General features: G+C 37.8%; 1 protein-coding gene across 2 annotated transcripts in view; it reads right to left on the minus strand.

Annotated features, from left to right (window-relative positions):
• Positions 1-275: 275 nt before the first annotated feature.
• ARAP2 (ArfGAP with RhoGAP domain, ankyrin repeat and PH domain 2) overlaps positions 276-24286 on the minus strand; it is a 168352-nt gene continuing 144341 nt past the window's right edge. For both annotated transcript variants that reach the window (XM_076336072.1, XM_076336071.1), the window contains 6 exons: positions 22943-23082; positions 15898-15980; positions 14469-14504; positions 13913-13976; positions 8738-8869; positions 276-3294 (listed from right to left, as the gene is read on the minus strand). In XM_076336072.1, the coding sequence (XP_076192187.1) occupies positions 2941-3294; positions 8738-8869; positions 13913-13976; positions 14469-14504; positions 15898-15980; positions 22943-23082 (809 nt within the window). In that variant the 3' untranslated portion in view covers positions 276-2940. The remainder of the gene's footprint in view (positions 3295-8737; positions 8870-13912; positions 13977-14468; positions 14505-15897; positions 15981-22942; positions 23083-24286) is intronic.

Below are 24286 nucleotides of genomic sequence, written 5' to 3' on the forward strand. Positions count from 1 at the left end.
AAACCCCACACAAGCAGAAAACAGGCATTACGTTAAAACAATTGGTATAAGTCATGCTTACATGTCAGCTTTACACCTACGATGGTTCCAGAAGTCTAACAAGGTAATGATGAACCTGAGATTTACTAAGTTTTTAATCCTGTCTTCCCACCGTTATAAGCCCATACATAAAATACCTGTGTCTCATTTAACTTCATTTTGCAGATCAGAAAGTAAACACTTACCAGGCTATTCAATAGTTTTCATACAGAAAGACACACAGAAATCTTTTTTTTTTTTAAACATTTTTATTGATTTAATTTTTTTCTGAAAAAAATCCATCGCCTATTTTAGAGAAACAGCATTTATCCAAGTAATTACCATTTATTCTCTGAAAATTACACTTCCTTTGCTGTTCCACAATATGGCACAGGAACAATAAAAGATTAGCAGCCATTAAGGTATTGCAACAAAACACATTTATTCTGCAGGTCTTAAATCAGTCTGAAACGTGTAGTGCAACAATGATATGTCAGATAATTGCTCCAAAACTTTGGTACCCATTTATAGTAATTAATTGCAAATTTAATTTCTACTTTCCCAAATAATTTTTCCTTGGGTTAACGCTGTCACCATTCAGCATGCCTCTGTGGGTGTGCACATAACTGTATGCACACATATATAGCGTGAGTGTTTGTGTGTATACACATACAAAACCAAAATTAAACATATTTTAGTAAACATCTTTTCTTCTTGATTTTTAAGGCTGTTTAACAGCAGCCATACAGATACTTTATCTGTGATATGCTTTTGAAATAGAACAAATGTTTCTGTAGTCCTTAGATCCAATAAAAATACAAAAAACATTTTCTTCACCGACATACTCACTTCAATGCACAAAACCCTTCCATTGCTCCATTTATTCTATTAGTGTAGGGGCTTAAATGATGCATGAGGCTTTCAGCAGAGGCGAATGTCACTTTTAGAACCCAATAAAAAGATAAACAATACAGCAACCATAACTCAACACTGAAAAATATTTCCAAATAAAAGTACAACTGTAAACAGTACATTCAGGTCCAGCCTCAGACAAAAAGTAAAGTAATTTCTCCTGATAGCATTAGGCCCTGATTCAAATCAGCATTTAAGAATGTGCTTATTAACATTAAGCACCGGCTTTAGTCAATACAATTTAAGTTCAGGCTTATATGCTTTCTTGAGCCAGGGCCTCAATGACTAGAATAGGCTCAATTACAAATTAAAGGTAGCAAAACAGTCAATAGTGCACTGGGAAAATTAAAATCTACAAACTTGTTTCAGATTTAACAACTGGTCAAATATGGTAAGTGCAAAGTCTGAAAGACTAAACTTGCTTTGTCAGTGCTACATTCCAGAAGAATAAATACAAAACACTATAAAACATTTGGGTTTGATCTCATTTTCCCCATACTTCCTAGCAGAGTTGCCAGATACATTATTTGAGTCATTTGTCTAATTTCTTCAATGAAACAAATTGTTTTTCCAATTAAGATGCTCAATGCAATCAAGAATAGAAGTAAATGATGTGAGAAATGTTACGGCATCTGTGACTACCAAAAATAGAAGAGGGGATAAGTGAGCATACTGCTTCTGTATGGGAAGAAATTCAGTAGCAGCATAAAGCATCCTCAAAACTATCTGTTAATAAAAATCAAATGTCATTGATGCTGATTAAACTGAATTTTTCCTCTGAAATTTTAAGGAATTAAGAGACTATTTAAAACAACTTCCAATAAACAAGAAATAGTTTCAAATTCTCTCTTCTACCCTAAGAGGTCTGGTCAATTCCAATCAAACTTGAGGAAGACTAAAGGCATCAGTAAGTTCTTAAAAGGCTGATGAAAATCTGTGGCAGAGTGGCTAATCGGAGCACAAAAGGGACAGCAGCAAAATAAAGCAGATGCTGTTATTAATGCCTCCCCTGAAGCAAAGGTGCAGTGTGAGCTCATTAGCTCTCTGCTCTGTTGGTCCCGTGGCTTAACCAGTTTCCACACCTGGAAACAGCCTCAGCACAGCGGTGCCTTTTGCCCATCCAGCTGTTATGGGACAAAGGAAAAACTGGGATATGCCATGAGACAGAAAGGAGGCAATCCCATGGGATAAGTGAAGGTGAGATCCACAAAACAACTGAAGAAAACCAAATAATTTCATTGCACACATATGTTTTGCTTTGAAGCCAGATTCTGATTTTTAAATTTAAGGAACTCGGGGCTTAAAAACCAAAGTAGCTGCAGGGTAGTACATCATGTGTCTTCAGGAACTGCGACCTACATACTCAGAATGCAGCAAATAAGGTAACTGAGGCTGTCTCAACCTTGGGACCTCTCCTCACACTCAAAAGAGCCGTGCTACCGTTGCAGCACAAGCATTTCTTAGTCCCTACAAACAGCATACTGTTCACCTTTGTCCTCATAGTAAAGGGAGGGGTTAAGCTCCTCACCCATTTAACTAAGTCACTTTTCAAAGCAGATGCTACTCATTTTTATAGTGTTAGACAATTAAAAATATTGCAGGCCAACAGTATGAATTTCAGTGTATATCTTGTCTTCCTTCCAAAAATATCTCTCCAGTACCTACAAGATGGTACAGAATATACACAGAGCAAAAGCTTTTAATAGTCGTTATAATTATTATATCAAACAAAATCTGCAACAAAAAATAGACAAAACCCTGGTGTCATTGCACTGCACAGGAAAACTTGCAAATTTCAGGAGTTTCACATAATCAGTTCTCAGTTCAGTCTTAAATTATAACACGTGGCATATGCATATACAAAATCAACAGCTGCATATAAACAAATTATATTTCCTCTGCACTGTACGAACTACACACATCAAAAAAGACTACTTTTGCCCAGAAAACACACATACACACACATATATACATACATACATATCTCTCTCTCTTTTCAGATTCAGGAAATCAGTTGGAGGTTTCATCATGAAGCGCTCTGTTTTTCTGCAGCACTGTATTTAGTTCCTGAATCACATTTGATGGCAATTTGTTATCTAATTCCAAAGTAGTTTTGTTTGTTTTGTTCTTATTCTTCTTCAGTGCCTTATGTGGTCTTTGGTGTAGGTCAGTCATCCCTGCACCTACATCCTCAACAGAGATCAAGCTCCGATGTGTTTTTGCATGATTTCGCACTTTCTCCTCCTTCTGTTCCAAACATTGTGCCACAATAGATGCTTTTTCTTTCAAGTTCTTTCTTTCTTCCAGAAAGTCATTTTCATGATGCTCACCGAATTTTTGTTTCCCAGATTGCAGTTCTATATTCTGAGCAAACAAGCAAAGAGAAAAGATCATTCACATTAACGCAATATTCAATAATATTTAGATTGCAATTTTTGCTCATTAGTTTCACATAACAGTTTAAAAGAAAAAAACAATTTTACTCAAAAGCTGAGACAGCACAGTTAATAGTTTAATTCCCACAATTTGTGCTATCATTTAGTAAGCAGAATGCTAGTGAGCATATTTTCTCAGTGATGCTTCCGAAAATTACATAAATCTTTCAATTAAACGCACCATGACAATGAAGACATTAATTTTCATATATTCACAATTTGATTTTTCATTCTACCACAGTAGACTAAATTTTAATGTTTGCATTACATTACATCCATATACTTTTAAAAACTCAGAATTCTTAAATTGAACAAATACAACCAAGAATGTTGCAATTTTGATAACTTAATGACTGAGCTACATCAATGTACAAAAGATGATTTTACATGATCACAAACATTTTCAGCAGCTGTTCACTACTATCTGATAAATTATAAAGACTTGGTCTGCTTTTTCAAATTTTGGCTAGCAATTTTAAGTAACATACTGGGAACTCAGATAAAAAAACCAAACTGATGGCAATGCAACTGTTCCATATTGGTGGGCTGTTTTCAAGTTCATAAGCTGGAGGAAATTAAAGGTAAATCAAATGCTGCATCTAAATTTGCAACTAGTGTGGCCCAATAAGAGCACATCTGTACAGTGAAAGAAAAGTGCTGAGAACCCGACATCAACACTAACACTATTTCAGGGCTTTTCCCTTTTTTTTTTTTTTTTTTTTTTTTTTAAATACACTTCAGACTAGCTTTAGCTTTCTCCTACTGGCAGAAGGCCTATTTTTGGCTGCAGTGCATTAGATATGCTCCTGCAGAACCTCTTCAACTCCAGTTTCATCTGAAAGCAATCCAAGTTCACATGGTTCAGAACCACTCCACAATACGAAGCAAAACACAGTAACTGGGAACAACTGGAAGATTCGCTCCTGAAGTGCACTCCTGATACTAACTAGAACACTCATGTAAATGTATCTAAACTAGCTCCTCTCTAGTGTTTGAATATTTTTTCATGTTTGCTTTAACATATGAGGTATCAAGATTCCATGAGAACTTGCTCATGCGCTATGGATCAATAATTCCATAAAAATCCAGCCAAACTGAACGAACGCCACACAGGAAAGACAGAAAGAATCAAAGTCTCCCTCAGCTTTGAGTACATTCTAGTAGTCAACAAAGATGTCACACATGAAAGAAGAATTCCAAGACATCATTTTCTTTGAGAACTGTAAGGCTCTTCCACAAAAGGAATGATCTGCCTAGTGCCACACCAACTGAGCAGACAGAATACAATAAATTCCTTTACCATTCTTATTTGCCTCATATGTTTTAAAGTGACATCTTTCTTCATAAGAACAGCAAACGTATAAATGAGTGTTGATGCAGCAAATTAGTTGCTGTGTCAGAAGAAAAATAGTAAATATTAAATGCGTTTACATTTAAGAGATCTAAGCTATAAAACAAAGTCTAAATTTGTGCAGTCTTGAAATTTCACCTGAGCTAGCATCTGTTCAACAATAAAAGAAACAAACATTTAGATTATATAAATCACAATTTTTAAAAGAGCAGATAAAGGAGTTATTTTATTGATATTACTTTTAGCATTAAGGAGGCTGATATTTCTATTTGCATTCACCAAGAATGAAGACTATCCATGAATAATGAAGCACCAGTGGCCATGATATGTAAAAAAAAAATAAAAAATAAAAAAAATCCGTCCCAGAACAACAATGCACGCAAGAGTTCATACTGCTACACGGGTTACCACTGGTGTGTGCTATGGAGCAGATTTTAGCTTGCCTGAAGACTCTTTTAAATTCTACTGCCATCAGTAACAACTCCTATCAGTTTAGAATCTCCTGCTATCACCTAAGCCAGCAAGAAGCATCCTAATATTTAACACGTTCAGCTATATTCAGTGAAAAAAAGTTCAAGGCAACTGAGGAACTGTCCCAATGACTCATGAATATGGGGAGTGCTGTTCTGCCAAATATTTGAAAAAGCTATAATTTTCCATTTAAAAGAATGTCCTTGCATGAACAAGAAAACAGTGAGATTATCACCAGTGGTTCATGTTCAATTAATAAAATAATAATTAAAGGACTATCTGTGATAATGTACATGCAATATGTGAAATGTAAATTGTCGTGCAGTACCTTTCAGAAAACACAGTAACACACTCCAAGCTATTCACTGTTACTCAGCAAACTAAGGTATGAATTAGTCGTAAAATTCAATCAGGAACAACAATCTTCTATTTACAGAATTTTTTACATCATGTTTCAATTTTGCATCTTTGGAGAATAAAAATACTGACTACACTTCCGAAATCAGTATAGTTCTCCTGCTAAACTGGGTATAGCAGGAGCCCTTTATATAATGAAAGTAGGAACAGATCAAATACAGCACCCTAATTTAAAGGTTGCCTACTTCTCTGAAACAGTCTTGTATACTGGCATGTAGCCCCTCAACACAGACTACTACTCAACATTTTGAACATTTAAAGTAGATTCAGTATATACAGGAATCCTAATTTCCAGACATTTGCATTGTAACAATATTCAATTGATGGAGCCAAATTCTGTTGTTCAAATTAAAGCACTAACAGTTACAGTTATAAACAGTTTCCCTTATAAACATCGTATCAAAATGATGTATGAACAAAACTGCCACATCAAATTTCTTAATAATATTATTTCTTAGTATTTGGTCCACTGCCCACTGTTAGTCACATGCGATAAGTTACACTGCTGGACTCCATACTTTTCCCCCCCATAACCTCTAACATAAAAAGTAACAATTTCATGTTAGAAGCAGCAGTTAGAATTTCAGCCCCTTAATAAAGTAATCGGTGAATAAATTGATAATAATACGTACATCTAACTACATTTTTCCTTTTCCTGCATATCACCAGCAAAAAAATATGGAGCAACTCTATCTATTTGCATCCTCCATTATCCCTGTGTCATACTGTTCCTTTCGAAACACTACACAGGTATAACCTATTACAAGTCAGTATGGTATTTGACTGCGGCTTGAAAGAAAGAGAAAGTTTATCCTCATTCCTCAATCTTCCCGTATTTTGAAATAAAATTACAGACTACTGCAATGTATTTCTATTTCAGTTAAATTATTCTATATGAGAAATACACATATTTTAAATGCACTATCCATGTATACAACAATTGGTGCAGAAATAATGGAAATCTGATTCTATTTGTTATTAGAAGGATTCTTAGTTATATAGTGTTGTCAAACTTTCTGTATTATGTATTTATCTTGTTATCACACAATAAAATTACTTCCAATAATGGGAAAAAAGAAGACATTCAGTATAGACTTTTTAGCACAGAACATTAAACTTGTTGGTTTCTGGGTATCTTTGAGGTTTTGTTTTTTATTTTTTCCCCACTTATCTTCACATCACAAAGATGTCACTTTTTTCACTGTTCAGAAAACTTTCAGTCTCTTTTCCTGCCTATATGAAGATAACTTTGATCACATTTCTACTACAAGTTTACGCGTTGATCTGTAAACAGACCTCCATTTTTCATAAACCAGCATCTTTCAGAAAACGTTTGCTCATGTTATTACTCTCTAGTGCTTTAAAATTGAGATATTTTTGCTTGTTGGAGAAGTACTACAAATCCATGGAAAGACTGAAGGCATGGTCTCCAAATGGGTATCTACTGCTTTACTGACTACACTGCTGTATAATATTTCTCCTTAATAAACCATATCATATACTTACTTTCCACCACTATTTTATTGTTCATTCCAGTTTGGGCTTTCCATGTAAAAAAAGTGTTAGTTTTTATTTTCCACTATATAATTTTGTGGTAATCTTCCTAAAGTATGCAAATGCCCTTTGCATAAAACTTCTCTAGATCTAGTCATGGCATAAATAATGAAGACTGTGATCTTCTACTTTTAAGTTTAAATGCAGACTTCCTCTAAGTTGCAGTGTACAAAACATTAGTGTCCTTCCTAATGAAGCACATTATCAACAAAAATAATAAAAAAATAATTCTAGTACTAGAAGGTGTTAAGGATTTCAAATCATGAAGCTCAAAATCCAATAAAACCTTTATCCTAGAATGTCTGAATTTGTAGCCAGCTCAAAGAACTTATTAGAGATCTCAACCGTACCTGCATAAAGGACAAGTAAGAGACGTACCTAAGGGTTATGAAGTTTTTTGAATGACAAGACCTATGATTTACTTTCATCAAAAAAGTTTAAAAACGCAAACATTAGAAGGAACTTAAAGAATTGCAAAAATACTTTCTGAGAGCAGGTTAAATGAAAGGACAAATTAAACAAAATAGGAAAACCATAATTGCAGTCACACTGTATTATACTCATTTGGTAAGGCAGAGCAGAAATGCCTGAAGAGAGCGTAACAAAAGAAAGATGGAGTTGCCTTTTACATAATGCACTACTTCTACCTTTGCTTTTGGTTTGCTATGGAACTGAGTCAGCTTCACCAATCTGTGCCCAAACCACTGTCTCTGTAAGTGGTGATAACACATAATGTATTATCTACATCCCTTCAAAATGTTCTAAAACATGCAAAAAATAATACTGCGTACAGTCAAAGGACCAAGCTGTTTTGTTTCCACACTTATTCTCTGCTGCATTCAGATTAGTTACCACTATTTGCACCAAGCAGAACAGTGCCTCCACTACCGCTGCTTCCTCTCAGCTGGAAGTAAGACAAATAAGTCCTCCCCACAGGCATCAGTATCTCTATGTGGATACCAGAAATCCATCTCAAGCTAATATGATAAGGTTGAGACATATCACTAGTGCATGTAAGGTAGTGACACAGCTCTGCAAAGAGTTGTACCTAAACCTTCTTGTTCATCTTTGTGTCTAATAATACTACAACTTAAATGTATCACAGTTAGTTCCATCTGAGCTTTTCCATTACATTCACAGAGCAGATAACTAAAACAGTGCAGTTATTTTAGACAGAAGAAAAGATATGGTAGAATACACATGCAGGACACTTTTCAAGGACCTTATTAAAATAAAACTGTAATAAAGTGCACTGTAATAATGTGCATTATATTTCCAGGTAAAAGTCCTATTTACTTTTAATGAACAATCATTGCTCAAAAAAACCCCCAAACACAAATAAAAATCCACTATTGATTTACTGAACAGCCAAAGAGGTGACACAAGTTTAGGTCACAATATTTTTTTAAATTAAATTGTCCTAACTGTTCCTTTAATGACAAAACAATGAAAAGGACATTGCTAATAAGAGCATCTACATTTTATATTTATCCAGCTCTAGAGAGTTCATTATTACTGGACTATTTAGAAGTACAGCATTGTGGTTAGAAGTTCTACACCAAGTTTAAACCCCACTTACTTCTGTACTCCCTCTGATTTTACAAGTGTTCTTCTCCTGTTGAATGGGAATTAGTGGTAAGCCTCCAATCTTTGGACTTTTAGTTATAGACTGTTTTCTTGCTTTTCCAGCAGGTGGCCATATATCTGCATGCTGAAGAACAAAATAATCCTTTTTTTGGTGTGCAATTTCATAAATACACAACATTCTCTTGCATGTAAAACTCTCTTGGAAACAGCTATCTACTGCACAACACCATGCCCTCTGCTTGTGGGAGAAGGGGGAAAACACTATGGTGCCTAAAATTACATTAATATTTTGTAAGTGCTGCACAATATTGAGTGAACAGAACCAAAGTGTCTCTACATAATTTTTATTTATCAAACATCTTCCCTCCATATTACGTATCAATACAATTATCTTCTAAGAATAGAAAATATCATCAAACAAGACACACACATTGACTTGATTCACAATTTCAAAATTCCACATAAGCACGCTTTCAGGAGTCCCAACAAAAGTTTCTGAAATAAAATAAAATGACCCCCATTTGCAAACAAGTGTTTCAAAATTTATATTAATAATTTAGGAGAAAATCATTGCTTAACCTACAATAACAACATGTGTTATCCAAAAGGAAATGGCTTGACATTCTGAATGCTCCAAAAACACAATCTATAAACAAACAGATCTGGCTTCAATAATAGTCTTTGCTTTAGCTCTACTGAAACAGGTCAGTTTTGGGAAGAACTCCAATGTGTGCAGCTTCGTTCTGAGTGAAAAATATGACTGGAAAGAGAAGGGAAGAAAAACAAAAAATAACAGTATTTCAAATAAAATATTAAAACCTCTTCCTGTAAGAGGTCTATAATGAACTTTCGTTAGCAGATCATGTAGAATTTCACATGTAGAAATTTGAGCACATGTGCTTGAAGCTCATAGAGTCCTCTGGTGATGTTAATGGTAACCAAAAAGATAGGTCTGAGGACAAGGTAGTGTAATAATATTTTTCTGAAAAAACTTCAACGTCAGATTCTGTGAATCAAAGAAGATGTAGAAGGCCTACAGAAGAATAGTTTCTAAAGCTTGGAGATGAGTGCATGAAGCTAAATCAGCACAACACCAAAGGAAAATGGCAAGCCAGAACTGCAGAGGAACCTTCATGAAAGCTGAGAATACTTTGTGTAAATATTGGCATAATACTAATCCAAAGCATCAGTTATAATAAATAGGAAACAAGAAATTCTGTCTGAACATAAGAAAAACACAACCGTTTTTTACTGTGAGAGTGGTTAAACACTGGAACAAATTGCCCAGAGAGGTTGCGGAGTCTCCAGTTATTCAAGCCTGACTGGACACAGCCCTGAGCAATCTGCTCTAGCTGACCCTGCTTTGAACAGATGGATTTGACTAGATGATCCCCAGAGGTCCCTTCCAACCTAAATAATTCTGTGACACTGTCCAAATCTGTAACAGATTTCTTTTCACAGGTGTCAGGATCTTGAGTGTCCTTTATTTGTTTTAATGGCATTCAATCTTCCAAATCCATGAAGTAAGAAGTCTCTTCAAAACTGTATACAAAAATCCAGTTGTGGAGCTGTGATCATACTTGCAGATGGTCTGCAAGTAAAAACAGCGCTACTATTAAAAAGCCATCAGAATCAGTGGTTATTGACTTAGAATAGCAGTCTAGAAATCAGAAACCCCAATTCCAAATTTAGAAAAAGTATTTTATAGATTCACATCTTTATGGAGTAAAAAATTCTCACATGTGGTGCTGACCAGGGTAATGTAAAAGACTGTTATAAGAGTTCTCCCCAGTGAACGTTAAGAACATTTTCGTCCAATTGAAAATTGAGAAGGTATTATCTGAAAGAGCAGGTCTTGCCAACCAAAATCAGTTTATTGTGGACCAAGATACAAGAAACAGATACAATTCAGGAAGTGACTGAGAAACTTTAAGTCAGCTTCTGATGGAAACCGCCTCCCTTAATTCTCAGCAAGCTTAAGGAAACTATCCCTGTCAGTTAAGCAGCCTGATTTCCCTTTTGTGTCTGTAACATTTCTTAAAACAGAACTCTAGGAAAGTACATCAGAAATGCTAGCAACATATTGGGCCACATAATAAATGTATTTATTCATAGTTTTGACCTATCTGCTCAACTGCACCTCATGGTAATATAATGTGCCTCTCTCTAGTTGATCAAAGGCAATGGAACGGGAAGAGTATTATTGTGTCCATCTTCATATCAATTACTTTCAACTGTATGTTATGTATGCTATTAAGTGATTTTGTACAAAACTATTATAGAATTCAAGAATCAAGTTTCAGCCATACTTTTCAGGATTATTTTGCATAGAACTGAAAGAAACAATGGCCCTCCTTCAGACCCTCTTAGTATTTACCAGCTTGAAGTACAAAATTAATAACCTCTGGGCTAATCTGACTTTCTGTATCAAAAGTACTCTTGTTACTAGATTACAGTGGTACCTACACTTTGCTATTTATATTCTCTGCACTATTTCTACTACAGGAATAAACATTATCAGAAAACGGGGGGGGGGGGGGGGGGGGGGAGAGATAACAATAGTACTACTATCTTACTGATATTAATTACCAATAAAGTCTTATTCTGCTCAAGCACTGAGGAGCACAGTAACATAGATTTATCTCCCTCCTAATTGCACTGGATCATTAAATGTCACTGTCTTAACACTTCAAAACCTACTTTACAGCATTTTTCAATTTGTAATGTAAGCTATTCCACTGACAAATAAAATGTGCTGCCTGTAGTCTCTCTAACATAAAGGTGTTCAAGTACTGTGGTAACAGCTACGGTAAAAGACAAGCTATCTTCCGTAAAGATGGCCTCAATTTGAAAATTCTAACTAGAAATAACCTCAGTTGACATTTACAGTTTTCTAGTTTAGAAATAGGATAATATGATAACAATTGTCTGCTGCTGCATGATACAAAACATTTGGAGATCGTACAGTAAGCTTTAGTAACATGAGCCATTGCATTCTCAAGGAGATTTTCACTGTAAATTATATTTGAAGCAGTAGACTGTAATAAGAACAATACAGCAAGTCTGCATTGTTAGCACTTAATTTCTCATGTAATTCAAAGACTGACAACTTTACTGATGTCCAGAATACTGATAACTTCCCCCCCCCCAAAAAAACCAAAAACCCCAACACGACCACCAAAAAACCCTCCCAATGTAGCTCATTAGTACCACTAATTCATTGTACTGTTCATTCACTGGAATGAGGTTTTAAAAAAACAATAGTATTAATTCATAGCAATTAAAAAGAAAAAAAATGCACATTAAATGATTTAATGTTTTCTGTTATAAAAAATATCCTGAACATCGAGCAGTGTTTCTCAGTTTTTTATCTATATTGTCAGAGGAACGTTCTACATACCACGCTACCTGATCAGAATCCTAATAGACTGCCCTTCTTGTGATTTTATGTCAAAAGGACTTCAACAGTTACCAAGCTTGTATGAGTTATTCCTAAGTAGCCTATATCAATAACCTCTGAGCCTATTTGTTGTGACACCGTGCATGTTATGCCCATGAGATGTATATCAGGACCCGTGGCTGTTTCCATAGAAACTACAATAGTTACTTCAGTTAAGGGAGCTGAATAAGACAAAAATTTGGAAGTCTTACTTACAAGGCATGCATTGTACTTGTAGCACTACTATCTATGCAGGTCAGATTCTGTTTTAGAAAGCCTCTAAGAAGTACATATTGCGACAGTCTTGTGCCTAGTCCACTTTATGTAACACGTAAAGCTCACAGGTAATCATAAATCTAGTGATGTTTATTCACAGTGATATTCCCCAAAGTTCCTTGAACGTCACAGGAAAGACAAGAAACTCTGACACAAATACAAAATCCTTTTAAAACCTTAAACTACGTTCCAGTCTCCTGTCAGGTTGAATTCTTCCCATCTCTCTTACTCCCACTTCCTCCTATATAAATACTAAACTCCATTTGCAAGGATGTGTTATATGGCACTCAAACGTACACCCTCCTTACTCACAATCTAGCAGCAAGCAGAAGATTACTTAATTTGGGATTACGCCTATCCAACACAATGAATTGTCAGTGTTAACTAAGTGTCCTGGTTTCAGCTGGGATAGAGTTAATTTTCTTCCTAGTAGCTGGTACAGTGCTGTGTTTTGGGTTTAGTATGAGAATAATGTTGATAACACACCGACGTTTTAGCTGTTGCTAAGTAGTACTTACACTAGTCAAGGAGTTTTCAGCTTCTCATGCCCTGCCAGCAAGAAGCTGGGAGGGGGCACAGCCAGGACAGCTGACCCAAACTGGCCAAAGGGATATTCCATACCATATGACGTCATGCTCAGTATATAAACTGGAGGGAGTTGGCCAGGGGGCGGTGACCGCTGCTCAGGAACTGGGTGGGCATTGGTCAGTAGGTGGTGAGCAATTGCACTGTGCATCACTTATTTTGTATATTCTTTTATCATTATTATTATTTTCCCTTCCTTTTCTGTCCTGTTAAACTGTCTTTATCTCAACCCACAAATTTTACTTTTTTTTTCTCTTCCGATTCTCTCCCCCACCCCACTGTGGGGGGGGAGTGAGTGAACGGCTGCATGGTGTTTAGCTGCCTGCCAGGTTAAACCACAACACTAAGCTAACCTGGATACCAGAGAAATACAGCTGTATTGGCACGGCTCTTCAACAGAGCTAGTTCACACCACTACGTTTTTAAACGGGGCTCCCTTCTTTCATGACTACTTTGCATGCAGCATCCAAATTAGTGAGCAGAGAAATAGCACTTGGGCATTGTGGCACACAGACACACCCTTTAGGTCAATAGCTAGAATTTCACCCAGAAGAGATTCGTTACTGCAAAGGAAATGAATGTCTTTCTTTAACCAGCTTCTCTACAACACAGCAGGAAAAAAAAATGATGCCAGAATGTAATGTTTTTCTCCCTTAATCTCAAAGCACTCAGCTTTCATATGAAAATGACATTATAAATAATAGTCTTCATAGACTAAGACCATCTTTTTGCAGTTTTATTACATTGAGTATTCCAGAAACTTTAATGGCATTGCAACTTCATCTATAACGTATCCATAACATACATATGAGTAATAGGATTTTTGTAACAGCAGTAAAAGTTACATTTCTTTGATCAGGTTAGTACCTGTGCAGTAAAAATGCTGATCATCCACTCCATCAGCGCATCTTGTCCATCACAACATATATACCTAGAACACAATATATCATTAACAAGAAAAACAACAAAAACTCCTGCTGCAGTTAAACATATTAAAGAATAGGCTTCTAAACAACTTCAAACAGTGCTTACATTAATTTATGAACGCTGTCTGTATTTATTATTAACACTCCCATAAAAAGATAGGGAAATATAAATACTTCAAATTATCACTTTACCCTAACTTTGAAGACAATGCATGTGCTTCATTTAAAGCATGTGCATAGGTTTAAAATCTATCATTCTAAATTTATGAAATTCATTTGCTTTATGGCCACAGAAGGGAGACAGACACCTAACTACAAAAGATTACCAAAACATATGAATTACGACTGTTTAGTTAATTAAGAAAAATATAGCAAAAAGTCAACATGCAAGCAAAATAATGCCCATTAGTTTTCAAACATTCTTATTTTGAAATTGAACATTTTGACAAATATTAAACATTGAAGTTAAACGAATCATGTGTTTCATGTTTACCTACCACTGGTGCTTTTCAGAAAATACTGCAAGTCCCCAGCTGAAACAAATAAAATTTTCAAAAATTAATTCCAGAAACTCGAGACAGGGACACATTCCTCAAATTGCACAGATCCATTACATTTATATAGTGCTTTTAAGTAGGAAAAAAAAAAAATTACAAAGTTTAAATGTGTACTGCAAATCTAGAATCAAATTGTGGGTTTGATGATGGATATTGCTCATTTTCTCACAGTTGATTCACAGGTAATGAACATTCTGTTCTGGACAACAGGTTATAGCCAAGCCCTGCAGACGATGGCTAACTACTTGCCTCACTTTGGCCGTGGCTGTACTTTCTGAAAGCTGCTGAAGTAAAACTGCTAAGATGGTGCCCAGCGAAGAGTCCACTACAGTGTGGAAGTCACAGAGGGAAGAGACGTATGCTTGCACTATAAACAGAAGGAATCACACGAGTCTACAGAGATTAAAAAGTAACTGAAAAAAAGGAAGTAGGTGCACAGTGAAGCCTCTGAGGTGAAAGAAACACAGACACTACTGGAGATCCAGAAGAGACTTGGCAGAGTCTACTGTTAAAAGTAGACTGAAAATAAACCTCAAGGAAAGAACCTATCTGCAAAGATTCATTTACATAATCTTTTTATTCTTATTTTGGACTAATCTCCTACTCATTCTGCACTTAACTAAAAAAAAAAAAAACAAAACCAAAAAACAACAAAAACCCACACACCTCCTTTTTCTCTAACAGAACTAAGCTTTGAAATTTACAGACCTTTTTGAGACGTCTTGATGTGCCAACTGTAAAGGAAAAGTTCAAGCAGATCTGTTTAAAGACTACAGACAACTTAGAATCCCCTTGGGGTAGGATCCTATGTACACTGTCTCAGTGTCAGCATTCTGGAAATGTCTGAGAAAAACAGGTGTCATTTTTCACTGCTCTTTTCCAGAGACATAGTCACTGATGTTTGTAAAGGGCACTGTAGTCTTCAGCTAGAAGAACATCATCAAAATAACAAGGATCCTGAGAAAGGAAAATCCTCTACTGAACAACAGGAACTATCACAAAAGGCCATGGCTAGTTGGTTTTCTCTTTTCTCTCTTGGTGCAAAGAAGGTGTGTCCACCAATGAAATGCAGGAGACATAATACCAAACTAAGTGAGCTAACAGCAAACATATCCACAAGAGATAATATACTTAAGATTAAGAAAAGCCAATCAATAAAGTAATTTCCTAGCACAGAAGAGTTAACAGGGAACACAAAAACAGAGACAGAAACAGAACAAATAATATTATAGAGGGTAATTTAATTCAGCCTACTTCAATTGGCTTCTTGACTTTTCCTTGTTCCACAATGTTCTATGTTCCCCTTTTTTGACAATACTACAAGTATCCTGCCACACAGTGTTTAACTTATTTTCTTTTCTATTCTTACTTTGTTGGTGGCTTCATTTTCTTTTTCACTCCAAGATAAAGCTTCAGGGAGCTGACAGGCAACACTTTTTCAGGTTTGCTAGCCTGCAAAGAAAATAAGATTAGAATCATAGAATAGTTTGGGTTGGAAGGGACCTCTAAAGGTCATCTAGTCCAACCCCCCTGCCGTGGGCAGGGACATCTGCAACTAGATCAGGTTGCTCAGAGCCCCGTCCAACCCCACCTTGAATGTTTCCAGGGATGGGGCATCCACCACCTCTCTGGGCAACCTGGGCCAGTGTTTCACCACCCTCAGTGCAAAAAATTCCTTCCTTATATCTAGTCTATATCTACCCTCCTCTAGTTTAAAGCCATTCCTCCTTGTCCTGTCGCAACAGGCCCTGCTCAAAAGTTTGCCACCATCTTCTTTATAAGCCTCCTTTAAGTACTGATAGGCTGCAATAAGGTCTCCCCAAAGCCTTCTCTTCTCTAGGCTGAACAACCCCAACTCTCTCAGCCTTTCTTCAGAGGAGACGTGTTCCATCCCCCTGATCATTTTTGTGGCCCTCTTCTGGACCCGCTCCAACAGATCCGTGTCTTTCTTATGCTGAGGGCTCCAGAGCTGGACACAGTACTCCAGGTGGGGTCTCACCAGAGCAGAGTAGAGGGGCAGAATCATCTCCCTCGACCTGCTGGCCACGCTTCTTTTGATGCAGCCCAGGATACGATTGGCCTTCTGAGCTGCAAGTGCACATTGCTGGCTTATGTCCAGCTTTTCATCCACCAGTATCCCCAAGTCCTTCTCGGCAGGGCTGCTCTCAATCCCTTCATCCCACAGCCTGTATTGATACTAGGGCTTGCCCCGACCCAGGTGCAGGACCTTGCACTTGGCCTTGTTAAACCTCATGAGGTTCACACAGGCCCACTTCTCAAGCTTGTCCACATCCCGCTGGATGGCATCCCGTCCCTCTGGTGTGTTGACCACACCACTCAGCTTGGTGTCATCTGCAAACTTGCTGAGGGTGCACTCGATCCCACTGTCCATGTCATTGATGAAGATATTAAACAGTACCGGCCCCAATATGGACCCCTGCGGGACACCACTCGTCACCAATCTCCATCTGGACATTGAGCCGTTGACCACTACCCTCTGGATGTGACCATCTAACCAATTCCTCACCCGCCGGACAGTCCACCCATCAAATCCATACCTCTCCAGTTTAGAGAGAAGGATGTTGTGGGGGACCATGTCAAAGGCCTTACAGAGGTCCAGATAGACAACATCTGTAGCCCTTCCCATGTCCACTGATGTAGTCACTCCATCATAGAAGGCCACTAGGTTAGTCAGGCAGGACTTGCCCTTGGTGAAGCCATCCTGGCTGTCTCAATTCACCTCCCTGTCCTCCACGTGCCTTAGCATAGCTTCCAGGAGGATCTGTTCCATGATCTTCCCAGGCACAGACGTGAGACTGACTGGCCTGTAGTTTCCCGGGTCTTCCTTTTTGCCCTTTTTAAAAATGGGGGTCATGTTTCTCCTTTTCCAGTCAGTGGGAACTTCACTGGACTGCCACGACTTCTCAAATACGATGGATAGTGGCTTAGCAACTTCATCCGCCAGTTCCTTCAGGACCCATGGATGGATCTCATCGGGTCCCATGGACTTGTGCACCTTCAGGTGCCTTACATGGTCTCGAACCTGATGTTCTCCCACACTGGGCGGCTCTTCATTCTCCCAGTCCCCGCCTTTGCCTTCTGCAGCTTGGGCGGTGAGGCTCAGGCACTTGCCGGTGAAGACTGAGGCAAAAAAGTCATTGAGTACCTCAGCCTTCTCCATATCCCAGGTAACCAGGTCTCCTGTTCCATTCCGGAGAGGGCCCACATTTTCTGTCATCTTCCTTTTATCCCCAACATACCTACAGAAGCTTTTCTTGTTGCCCTTGATGCCCCTGGCCAGATGTAATTCTATCAGGGCTTTAGGTTTCCTGACCTGATCCCTGGCTGCTCGGACAATTTCTCTGTATTCCTCCCAGGCTGCCTGTCTTTGCTTCCACCCCCTGTAGGCTTCCTTTGTGTGTTTGAGTTTGTCCAGGAGCTCCTTGTTCACCCATGCAGGCCTCCTGGCGTTTTTGCCTGACTTCCTCTTTGTTGGGATGCATCGCTCCTGAGCTTGGAGGAGGTGATCCTTGAATATTAACCAGCTTTCTTGGGGCCCTCTTCCTCCAGGGCTTTATCCCATGGTACTCTGATTCTAATTACTGTATCAAGAATGTGCAAAAGAGAAAATTCCACATGACTGTCTTCACAGTTAGGCTTCTTTCATTGGCTGCACCCCTCTTTTCTAACAGATCATTACGGTTTTTTCTCTCTTTCCCATTAACAAAGTGTGCCAATCACTATTTCTGGAAGCAGACTAATTAAGAACTTGAGGTCCATGTGAAGTCACAAAACTGTAGCACAACTGGAATAATGAAGATGTGGTGGTACGATTCACAAAACTGGAATGCTGTAATATATAGACACAAGGTCTTCAAGAGAGACAGTCAGGGAAGATGAGGAGTGGGGCTGCCCTCTGTTAAAGGGGCTCTTCTATGGGATGGACAATATCACGTTGAGTATTTGCTTCAGATCACCCAATCAGGATGAAAAAAAAAAGTAGATGAAGTCTTTAAAAAACCCAAGGAAGTCTCTGGATAACAGCTCCTGACTCTTACAGGGCAGGGGATGGGGAAGGCAGGGCTTTGCTCTCCCTGGTATCTTCTGGAAGGGCAACACAATGGGACACAAGCAATCCAGCTGATTTCTGGAGGGTGTCAGGGATAACTTCTTGACACCAGTACTGGATGGGCCAACAAGGGGTGATGCACAGCTGGATCTGCTATTCACAGACAAGAAAGAACTGGTCAAGGATGTGATAATCAATGGTAGTATTGGCCATAGTTACCATGAAATAGCAGAGCTCAATATCCTGAAGGTATAAAAGATGACAAGTTAGCAGAAGACAAACCACGGAGATTAGAAGAGCAAAGTTTGGCTTACTGAAGGAACTGATAAGTGGGTGTCCATGGGAGGAGGCAACTCTGAAGGGTAAAGGAGCTCAGGAAAGCTGGCATGTCTTTAAGGACAGCATTCTCCAAGAACAGTAACGGTTCATCCCAATACTCAGGAAAACAAGTAGATTTATCAGGAGACAAGCCCAGGTAAATAGGTAGCTCATGGTGGAGCTCCAATGCAGACAAAGGCAGTATACAGGAGATGGAAGCAGGGAGAGACTATGAAGGAAGAAATTTAGAAACACTGTCCAGGTCATGAAGCTATGGTGTTAGGAAAGCCAAAGCCCATTTGGAATTGAGACCTGCTATGGACTTTAAGGGCAACATGAAGAGCTTCTACATCGGTACCTTAGTAGTAAAAGGCTGAACAAAGAAAATGTAGACCCAGTGCTGAACAGGGAGGGTGAATTAGCAACAGCAGACACAGGTAAGGCTAAGGTAACTCAGTATCTTCTTTGCATCAGTCTTCACACCAGCAAGGTCTCCTAGGCCTCTACACTTACAGACAGGGTTCAAGGAGGAGAATAACAGCTGCACCAGAGGAACACTGGATCAAGTCAGGAAAGACTTGAGAGAATTTAAGTCATGCAAGTCCATTGCATCAGATAGGCTGCATCCAAGGGTTCTGAGTGTGCTGGCTGACATCCTTGAACGGCTGCTCTATGTCATCTTGGAAGTGTCAGAGATCAGGGGCAACTGCTGGTAACTGGAAAAAGGAAAACATTGCATCTATCCTCAATAAAGGCTGAAAAGATGACTTGAAGAACTAGTTGCCTGTGAGCCTCATTTCAGTCCCTGGGGAAATCCTACAGTGAGTTTTCTTGGAGCATGTTTCTGAGCATGTGGAAGAGACGGTGCTACTGGGAACATGCAGTATGACCAACGTGATTGATTTCTACAATAAAATGTCTGGATTTGTGGATGAGGGGGGAGTAGTTGATTTCATTTACCTCAGCTTTATATCAAGGATTCTCACACTGCCTCCCACAACATTCTTCTGCCCAAGTTGGGACGTTATGGTCTGGATGGGTGGACATCTGTATCAGTAAAAAGCTAGTTCCATGATCAGGCTCAGAGGGTGACAGTTAATCAGACATACTCTAACTGTAGACCTATGACAAGGGGAGTACTGCAGTGGTCTATCCTGGGACCTGTCCTTTTTAACATCTTCATCAATGACCTGAAGGAGTCAATCATCAAGTTTGCACAATGACCCAGAGGACCAGTCAATATGCTGACTTCATTTCTATACAGGACAAAGAAATGGGCCGACAGGAATCTTATGAAATTCAACGATAAATACCAAGTCCTGCACCAGGGAAGCAAAAAACCCCTGCAATGACACAGACTGGGGAGCAGCTCTGCTGAGAAGGACCTGAGAGTGCTGGTAGATGGCAAGCTGGGCATAAGCCAGCAGTGTGTCCTGGCAGCAAAGAAGGTCTCCTGGGCTGTGTTAGCAGAAGCACAGCTGGTAGGTTGAGGAGAGTGATTTCCCCCCTCTCCTCTGCACTTGTGAGACTGCATCTGCAGTCCTGCATCCAGTTTTGGGCCCCTCAATAGAAAAAAGAGAATCAGTAATCTGGAGTGAGTTCAGCAGAGGCCCACCAAACTGGCTGGGGGCTGGAGCACTTGCCCAGTGAGGAGAGGCTGACCTAACAGCAGCCCCCCAGCACCTACAGGGAAGTTATCAAGAAGACCAAGTGAGGCTCTTCGCATCGTCAGAAGATGACTAGATATAAGGAGAAACTTTTTCCCATGAGGACAGTCAGGTACTGCAGCAGGCTGCCCAGAGAGGTTGTGCAATCTCCATCCTCGGGCGTTTTCAAGGCTTAACTCCATCAGTCCCTGAGCAACTTGTTCTGACCTCAGTTGCTAGCCCTGCTGTGAACAGGAAGTTGGACTAGAGATCTCCTGAGGTTCCTTCCTTCCTTGTTCCTTCTTGAACAAACTACCTTCAGGAAACCTACAACAGACATATACCCACACTAGGTATGAGAACTGAATGTGCCTGGAGGATAAAATGCTGAAAGGAAACTAAAATTCTCGAGTACGCTATACTACTACAGAACACAACTAACATCTAACACAATACACTAACATCCCGTTAGTACTTTTAGGTCAAGTGTTTTAGCCTTCCATTTAGAAAAAAAAAAATTACTTAACAAATCCTATAATCCCAGTACATAAAGCTACTCCATAGTGTTTACTGTCCTGGATTCTCAATTTCTCAGCTTTCCATCTCTAACACTCCAGCGTGGGGAAAAAGAGACAGAATCTGAGATGGCATAAACATTTAAGAAAACGAAACAAAAACCCCACACAACAGTTTTATGATTGGTATTCTTGTGTAACTTCCCGCTCAAAGCAAGGATACTGCCAGGATAAAAAAGCACCCCTACAAAACATTCTATTTAGTTCAACAGTATACTTCTCACAAAAATGTACCTTAAGGAAGCCATTTGTGTGTGAGCTTATCTCTTAACAACAATACATTGAAGTGGTATGCTATTTCAGTCAATTAGCACAATATTGTAATTTAACATACAGTATCATGGAAACTTTTCACTTTTTTGATAATTGCTCTTGAACAAGAGAAACACTTAACAGAGTGTATCTCCACCTGCATATACAAACTTAATTTGCTCTTAATGAGAATTTATAAATTAACTAGTACATGCAGTCTTATTAAATACAATTTTCCATCTGCAATATGAAGCTTTCCTACTATTCATTTCTAAATATGACTACAATTAAACCAAGATTATTAGCGGTAGTTGAACATGTCTCCAAAAAAAAAAAAAATAATGAACTGATACACACTATTTTGTCAGAATGGTATTTCCATTTGCTTTTTTAAAAAACAAATGTAAAGCCATTTAAAAGCAACACTGTTCAAAACTCCACCTGAGTTGGGGAATTTAATGTTTTATAAATCAGAATGGCTTAAAAAAGCAGATTATAAAGTAGTACAACAATCCTCCTATCATAAACTCTTTCCAAGATACTAATTAAGGTTTTATGGGCATATTAATTTATTCTCACATGTGTGCCAATTTGAGTTTTAGCACTAAATTATGAGACACTATTTTTGACATTCTGAGATCATTCTAATTAAGATTATATCCACAGTAACACAAGAAGACACAGTATTTCTTTTGCATTAGCTTACTTGAGCAATGGATCTGTCTTTAAAAAAAATACTTTATGAAGGTCAGCAAGTATACATCTATATTTGCTGGATGGGCAAAACCAGCAGTCAGCAAAAATAAAAGCACTTTAAATTTCAAGAGCTTTTTTTTTTTTTTAAAAACAGACATTAACAAAACTAAAATGAAAACTAGTTCACGATGCATATTATTTAGTTTTATACTTTAATACCAGCTGCGTAAACCCAAAACCACTCTTTAAAGAAAACCCCCATGAAATATTTAAAACTGAACCCACCATGCTATTAAGTATGCCTAAATTTGCTTCTGTGGAATTCTGAGGTATATCTAATTATGAATACTAGTTTTTGGGGGACTGAGAATACATCTGAAAACTGTTGTTGGAAGCAGGGGGAGATTTTGCTACTGCACTGAGAGTTACTGTTTACTATAATCTCTTCCATCACGACACCTGTTGCTTGTAATTTCTAAAGCCTTTGTGCGAGATACCAAGAAAAAACGGCCTGCAGCTCACTTAAGTTTCGTATTACTTCTACTACTGCTCACTACAGTAGGTTTTCAAAAAACTTAGTCACAGCACAACCTGTAGGCATTCCTAAACATTGGTTTTATTTTTTAAAGCTTATAGTAATGCATAATTACAATAGCTAAATAAGCAACTGACACAAACTCCTTTTACTAAAGCATCTGTGAAATAGTAAGATAAAAATCTTGTTCTTCAACCCCAGACTCTAGCAGTTGCCATTTAGTATCAGAAATGTTGATATGTTTGCCTTTCTTCTCTTTTTCATACCAAAAAAAAAGCTTAAGTGAGTGCTTAAGAGTTTGGTGAAGAGTTTGTCTGTTGTACCTTCATATCCTTATAAAGAAGCAAGTTTCCTTCCCGTAACACGAAATAACGCTCTTGAAATTTGTTTCCGGACAGTAGCTTTGATGGTTCTTCTTTGTACTTCAGATTGCCTGCTTTCATGCTACCTTTTTCATTTTTCTCTATCAAGAAAATAAAAAAGCATTTTGTTAGAAGATTTTACAACACTAGAAGCTGCTAGTTTTTAAGTGTCCCTAGTATTACTGTTTATCAAAAGACTAAAATTACAATTCCACTGATTTGTTATTATGTTATATATAAAAAATAATAAAATTACATATCATATATATAATTATATAAAACATTTAAATACTTATTATATATTAATATATATTAATAAGAAAGGTATTCTTAAATATTGATACCATTATGATTTTAATTACTGGGGGGGGGGGGGAACTCTTCTGCATTTCACTTCTAAGATAACATGGAAAGAATCCACCAAGACACTTTAATTACAAGAATCTTTTCAGAATAGAATGTGCAGTTAAGTCCAGAAGTATGATGTGGATAATTTTAATCTCTGTGCTTCGGAGGGGCAAAAATTTTCCATAAAGATCTGATTTTGTCATGAGTCTGTCTACATTTTTCTGTTTGAGTCAAAATACACACAGAAACACGCATATATTCGGTAAAAATAATAGTAATAAAAACCCCCAACAATCCCTGCACAAAAAAAACCAAACCCCAAACCCAAACCACAACTTTGCAGTCAGCTTTATAAAGCATTTAACTTCGTACTGAAAAAGCTTTTATTTAAAAAAAAAAAAAATCAGAACCATTGAAGGTTTTCAGTGTTAGAGACTTGGTTTTTCAGTACATGTTCAGCAATTTAAAATTCCAAATAAAATAATACAAAAAAAGTATTACTAGTACATATAAACTACTGCACCACCACTTCTAGATGTTTTTGGTTTTCCTATTCTGCCCAATATATGTTTGTTTGTTTTTTTTAACTAGTTTATCAGCTTTTCCCAGCAAGTCCACTTTCAAATAGCAAAAACTTCTGACCACTAATTACAGTAATTACCATGCTGATATGACTCCTGCATATAAACTCAAACCAAAACAGCACTTTAACAAAGTAAGGAACAATAAAAGAAAAAAAAATTCTACTTGCATCTTATGAAGTCTTTATGAAAGAGCACAGAATTCAGTAGAATTCTGAAGTATTCTTTTCTCCTTGAGGTAACCAGTGCTGGAAGCAGACTGCCAGTGTGAAGAGAGAGCAGCTAGGCAGGAGATGAACTCTTCTCCTCCATTCCAGTCAAAACCATTTCACCTTGAGGAGGGAGCCATACTAGCAGGACTAATAATTCCTTTAAC

This window comes from Aptenodytes patagonicus, chromosome 4 (assembly GCF_965638725.1).
Source record: "Aptenodytes patagonicus chromosome 4, bAptPat1.pri.cur, whole genome shotgun sequence".
Taxonomy (NCBI): Eukaryota; Metazoa; Chordata; class Aves; order Sphenisciformes; family Spheniscidae; genus Aptenodytes; species Aptenodytes patagonicus.